Consider the following 6,949-nt stretch of genomic DNA (forward strand, 5'->3'; position numbering starts at 1 on the left):
AATACAATATCATTTCTTTCATGTGAAATTTTGGAAACCATTAATTTGTTGATTTAAAAATATATTTCAAGGACTTCCCAAGAGAGAGACCAAAATTATTAAAGCCAGAAGATGAAATTGGAAGAGCAGATGGTTCAAAAATAGCATCATCACCCGTGCACATAAAATTCTCATCGAAAATCGATCAAGATCCAGAATATAAATCAATATATCTTGATTTATCACGTGAACGACCACTTTATCGTAAACCACCATTATCATTAAGACCATCAGTTATATTGTCTTCCGGACGGACAAGTGCAAATGCAAGCAGAATGAGCTTCCACGAACCAAAACGTCATCATGATCTTGAGCCAACAAGTGAGGTCAGATCACAATATATATCATATGGTCAAATACCAAGAGTTGAAACATTAAGAATGCCAGCAAATTTACGTTTAGAGGGAAATTTAGATCTTGAACCTGAATATAAAAATGCTTATTGTTCGAGGCCAAGTCTTAATGTTTTTAATGAGCCACGAATGCATCGACATCGTGAACGTAGTCTCAGTGCTTCCAGAAAAAAAGATAATTATTGGGTGAATAATAATAATAGTGAGCAATTTGGAAGAATTAATGCTGCCGATGATCAGGATGCATTTCAAATTTTAAGCACTCGAGTTCACGAAGAGAGCATTGTAGGAAAACCACCTTCCGGTAGTAGAAGGTAATATATCAAAAAAAATTATAATAGGGTCACTCAAGCAAAAATCATGCAAACTGGTTTGCTTCGTTATTTTTAAAAAATTATAATATTCCTATATATGCATCTTAATGACAGGCCTCGAATTATACGACTTTTTCCGACTTTTTTTTCAAAAATACAACTTTTTTTCAACTTAATTTAATAAAATGCGACTTTTTCGACTTATTTCAATTATTTAACAAATTTTTAACTAAAATTCTTCAATAAACTAATTATTTTTAATAATTTTAATGAAATTCTTTACAAATTCAATTATCTTAAACTATTTTCAATTAAATTTTTTATGAAATTTAATAATTGTTTATAATATAAAAAAAATTAGAAAATAAAATTACCAAAAAAATTTTCATTCAAAATCTCTTGAAACTTAATTCTTTGCAAAAATTTCAATTATTTTTAATGATTTTTATAATATTATTCAAAAAATTCAATTATCTGAAAGCAATTTTTCAATTAAAAACTTTTGGAATTCAATTTTTTTATGTGATTTCTAATAAATTCATTATCAACAGAAATCATTAGAAATTTCTCGTAGGTATTATAATTATTTTCTGAAATTTAACACAATCTTTTGAAATTCAAATATTTTCAAAAATTTCAATTTAATTATTTCTAAAATTTTTCATCTAAAATTTTTTGAAATTCAATTATTCTAAAAATTTCAATTCAAAAGCAAATAAAATTCAATTATTTTCAAAAATTTCAATTCAAAATCAACTAAAATTCAATTGTTTTTAAAAATTTCAATTTAATTATTTCTAAAATTTTTCATCTAAAATTTTTTGAAATTCAATTATTCTAAAAATTTCAATTCAAAAGCAACTAAAATTCAATTATTTTCAAAAATTTCAATTCAAAATCAACTAAAATTCAATTGTTTTTAAAAATTTCAATAAAAATAAAAATTAAATAAAAATTAATAAACTAAAATTCAATTATTTTCAAAAATTACAATTCATAATCAACTAGAATTCAATTATTAACAAAAATTTCCATTGAATTCATTTATTTTGAAAATTTTCAATTGAAATTCAATTATTTTCTAAATTATAAATTCAAATTAAACTAAAATTCAATTGTTTTCAAAAATTTCAATTCAATATAAACTAAAATTCAATTAGTTTCAAAAAATTGAAATTCATTTATTTTGAAAATTTTTAATTAAAATTCAATAATTTTTTTTTTAAATTAACTAAAATTCAATTATTTTGCAAAATTTCGATTGAAATTCAATTTTTAGGAAAATTCAACTATGTGAAATCATTTTTTTTCCAAAACATAAATTATTTTTAGTTCTTTAAAATTTAATTATTCTCTGAAAATTAACAAAATCTTTTGTAATTTAATTATTTCTAATGATTTTTTAATAATGTTTTTATAGAATTATTCTTATTACAGAATTAATAAAATGAATTTAATATTTAATAACATTATTTATTTTAAGGTAAAATATTGATTAACCAATTAAATTTTGTTAAAATTTAAAAAAATCTTCTTTTTCGACTTTTTTCCGAATATAAATTGACTAAAATGACTTTTTTGTGCCTTAAAGTCGATCCAAGGCCTAGCATCTTAATGATTATTTAAAAGTTTTTAATTACTTTTTACAAACTAACTTTGTATATTAAATAATTCTTATATAACTAAAAATTTACTTTATAAAATTTCTATTTGTTCAATTATTCATTTGTCAGAATTTTGTTTTGTTTGAATTTTCATTCAACATTTTCATAATTCAAAAATTATGATAGGTTATTTTTAAAATTCTCGCAATAATGTTTCTGACGAAAATTAATTGAAAAAAAAAAAAAAATGAAAAATCGTTCAAATAAAAATTCTGTAAAGTAAATGTTCGATTAAATATAAAAATTTTGTAATATAGAAAATCGATTTAATGGAAATTCTGGCAAAAAATAATTTCAAAAAAAAAAATTAAGCTAAAAGTAAAAAATAAATTCTATCTATTGAAATTTTATCAAATAATCCAAATTTAAAAAATATTTAACTAATAAATTTAATTTGAAATTAAATGATAATATTTCAGAGGATCCAGAGCATCATTAGTTCCAAGACCCTCAATAGATGTTGCAGATCATTCTATTATGCGAAATCGATCGCCAAGTCCAACATATCGTCTTCACGTGTGTAATGTCGATGTAGAACCAAAGGGTTTTAATCGACGAAAAAGATCACCGTCCCTACCGTCTTCCGAGAAGATAAATGTCACAACGACGCACGATATTGATGATATTGATGATTGTCAAAGGCCATATTCTCCAAGTTTTGCTAAGGATTCAAGACGTTACAGTGACAATAATCAAGCGTTTGTTGTATTAGATCATGACATTAATGACAGTCCTAAAATAAATAATAATAATATTAACAATATTAATAATGCAAATGAAACACGTAGAAGAAGAACTGATAGCAATTTTACTGTTGATAGTTTAAGTTCTGTAATGCCAAGAGGAAGGCCTAGAAATAAAACACCTCCAAATTGGATGCCTCCTTGGTATGACAGTTCTAGTTCAATTATTGAAAAATAAATTTCAAAGAAAAAATAAAAATTTTTCATGCGATAGAATTTTTTTCTAAAAATTAAGGTTTTCTGAACAGAATAAACAAAAATTTAGTACTACAGGATCAATTAATATTTCACCTAAACTCTTTACGGACTATTTTTGGAAAAATCTTATAATTCATAATAATTGTTTTTTATATCCGTACAAAATTATTTAATACAATTTTTGTATATTTACAAATTTTTTTTTTTTTTTTCATTTATTAGCAAGTGAAACTTCAAAAGAAGTTTATTTCAACTGAACATTAATTTACATACATAAACATAATTATCATTAAAAGAACAAACTTTCTTTGCAAATCAAAAATTTCACACTGCCATATAATATGGTTTAGATTTTCAGATTCATAGATTCATAGCAATAATTAAAATCAACTTAATTTAAATCATAATTTAATCAAATTAAATCGAAGGGTTTATTTGTTATTAAATAATTGTCAAAAATGAATTGTACGGATATCAAAAATGATTCTTGCGAATACACAAGAATTTTCTAAAAATAGTACGCAATGACTTTAGTTGAAATATAATAGACTGACCAGGTGGGTATAAATAAATTATAGGTATATTGTTAAGTTTTATTAAAAATTTTAGTCAAAAAAAAATCAAAAACTTTGGTTTAGTGTGTACCTAAATTATTCATGAAATTTTTAAATGAAATTTTAATTTCAAGAAAATTGTTATGACATATTTTAAATTTAATTACACGGAGAGAAAAATTAGGTTGTGTGGACTGGAGACTTAAGTTAAAACTACTTGAGTGACTCAAGTAACGATGCCTACAGTTAAAGCAAAATTGGTCGCACGGTAGTTTTGACAGTGCGGTCCCAAATAGTATTAATGTGCCACATGTGCCATTAAAAAGTGATATTTCCATTCATTTAAACAGTTGAGGTTATTCGTGTAACAAGTAATATCAATATGTTAATTTCAATAGCGAATTCAAGAAAAAAATTATGCCAATTTATTTATTTGTAAAATATTTAAATAAAAATTTTGCACTTCGAAACTTACAAATTTGTCATTTATCGTATTCGAAGTGTGTTATGGTTTGCTGACAAAATAATTAAATACTTATTAATGAATGCGTTCACAAAAGTAATGTAAAAAACACTGTAAAAAGAAAGGTACTAATTTAGTACCAATTTTTGTACTAAACCGTAATTTGGTTCGATTTTAATACCGAAATCAGCTCTAATTTAGAACTTTTTTTTAAAGTGAATAATTAATATACGCTTTAAATGTTGAAATACGACTACGCAATGTCCTAACTTTTTATTATATGTATAACGAGAAAAGTGTCTAAAACTGAAAATTCAACACACAACATAACTTCAAAAAGTGTTTCTTTTTATTTTTACATAATTTTTCAGTTAATTTTGAAAAACCTTTGGATTCAGAATTGCTTAAAAACTATATTGTGGACCTTATTATTTCCTTTAAATCATCAAAAAAATGTTAATATTTGAAATTTTTTTAAAAATCAAATCTAACCTAGAAAAAATTAATAAATATAATATTCTATTAATATGCGTGTGTGAATAGCGCCACGCTGCCAAGAAAAGCTGATTGGTCAAACCGTCTGTCGGTATTATTTGAGAACATTATAGCCTTAACTTGATAGCCAAGTCAAATCTACCGTGCTCTCCAGTTACAAATGCCTTGTTTAATAAAATTGGACCAACGACTTGAAACAAAGCAGTTATCACCTAATTTTTCTCTCCGTGTAAAGTCCAATGAATAGTTTCTTAAATATTAAGGGGAGGGACCGCTGAAATTTCATTTTTTTTTCAGTTAATATTGAGTATTTAAAACTGTAATATACTATGGGAAATTGATAAACAATTAATTTATTAATAATTTTTAAAATAAAACTCGAAATTTTCAATAATTAAAAATTTAAACTTCTGTCACAATTTTTATTATTTTTCATTGTTTATTTTTTAATACACTTTTTTCAAGATTCTGAACAATCAATCGTATGGATTTTGAAAAAATTCAATTTTTTCAAAAATAAAATTTTTGAAAAATATGAAAAAAAATGTAAAATTTGTTAAAAATAACTTTTTTTTATTTTTTATAGTGGAATATGATTTCAGGTTCTAAAAAAATTTGTAATAAAAAAATTGTTACCCCTAAACTAAACCAATTATGTTTGGTTTCAATTTGATCAATTATTCCTTAAAAATTCAACTTCTTCTACAATTTTTATTATTTTTTATCGGTAATTTTTTTGTAGGCTTTTTTCATGATTCTGAACAATCATAAGTATGGATTTTTAAAAATTTTAATATTTTCAAAAAATAAAATTTTGAAAATAAGTCAAAAAATTTTGATAATTCACAATAATTTTAGATCCAAAATAATGCCAGAAAAAAAATTGACACTCTTTAACAACATTAATTTCGATGAGTTGAAATTTCACCGATAAAAATACTTTTAGCAAAAAATTCAATAATTTGTAATATTTTGAATAAATTTTTATATACTTTTATTTCAAACTGATCAGAAAACCTTTTTTTGAAATTGAATCGCTTGATAAATTTTGTTCCATTATATTATATAAAAAATAAACAATTTTGGTATAATTTTTATCGAAATAATTTTTGGAACAAAAAAAAAAATTGAATATGCGTATATATACCTCATCTGAAGAAAATTTGTAGATATGAATATTCACATATTATATTTGGTATTATCCAACTGTATAAGAATTTTTTCGTTTTTATTATTGACATATTTATTGTTATTTCTTTCTCTGTAACTAAAGATTTTTATATAGATATCTAAATTTTTTTTATATGTAAATAAAAACTAGATAATTCACAATCAGTGTGTTATTTTTGGAATAACAATTGTTTTTTTATGGTTAATTTATAAATGCTTGTAAACGAATGAAAAAATACCTATATTTTCTTTTATTTTTGACTTCTTACCTGAACTATATATATTGACAGATTGACTGACAGTTTATTTTTTTGTCAACTCTAATTATGAATCGAAGTATGCGACGTGATTGGCTGGATCCAACAGCATAATAATGCTGATGATTAGATAGATTGTAATCTGCAAACAAGATCCCAAAATATTTTGATTCTTTATTAAGGAACACGTGAAATATATATCCTATAGGCAGCTCTATAGGTTTTATATGTTTTCGTAGATTTCAACTTTCTCTTAAATGAGTAAAAATAACGTGATGAAATTTAACAAAATAATAAAAGACAATATAAGGAATCTCGCTCTTCTCCGTATACAAGGCAATTTTATACGAAAGTGTATTTAAAAAAATAGTTAAAATTGTCTTGTTTTAATTTGCGCTTTATCCGCCATATTACATACTTTCTTTTTTTTCTCTTTTCTATCAAGGTCAAAATATTAAATTATTTTTTACTTCACTTATCTTTAATATTATGCTAAAAACGGAGAAGAGCGATATTCTCTACATTATTCTTTTACAATTCCTTTAAATTTAATTCCAATTTCTTTTATCTTTTCAAAAAGAGTTGGATACTATGACAAAATATTTTACCCATACCATCTTTTAGAATTTAAAATTTTCCCGCTATTTCCGACCTGCCATCTATAGAATTCGTGTGTGTATGTGTGAGTTGTGCATGTGT

General features: G+C 23.5%; 1 protein-coding gene and 1 long non-coding RNA gene across 2 annotated transcripts in view; one reads left to right on the plus strand and one right to left on the minus strand.

Moving 5' to 3' along the window:
* LOC127286117 (uncharacterized) overlaps positions 1–5,384 on the plus strand; it is a 38,461-nt gene extending 33,077 nt beyond the window's left edge. The window contains exons 6-7 of the mRNA XM_051312431.1: positions 72–706; positions 2,790–5,384. Of these exons, the coding sequence (XP_051168388.1) occupies positions 72–706; positions 2,790–3,291 (1,137 nt within the window). The 3' untranslated portion in view covers positions 3,292–5,384. The remainder of the gene's footprint in view (positions 1–71; positions 707–2,789) is intronic.
* On the minus strand, positions 2,955–6,794 carry LOC127286603 (uncharacterized). Its single transcript, XR_007843766.1, has 3 exons — positions 6,263–6,794; positions 5,971–6,090; positions 2,955–3,103 (listed from the first exon to the last, which is right to left on the minus strand). It is a non-coding gene; the product is annotated as an uncharacterized LOC127286603 (long non-coding RNA).
* Between the last annotated feature and the right edge of the window lie 155 nt (positions 6,795–6,949).

Source organism: Leptopilina boulardi, unplaced genomic scaffold (genome assembly GCF_019393585.1).
Source record: "Leptopilina boulardi isolate dan_hultmark-lab unplaced genomic scaffold, ZJU_Lbou_2.1 LbouV2_121, whole genome shotgun sequence".
NCBI classification, from domain to species: Eukaryota; Metazoa; Arthropoda; class Insecta; order Hymenoptera; family Figitidae; genus Leptopilina; species Leptopilina boulardi.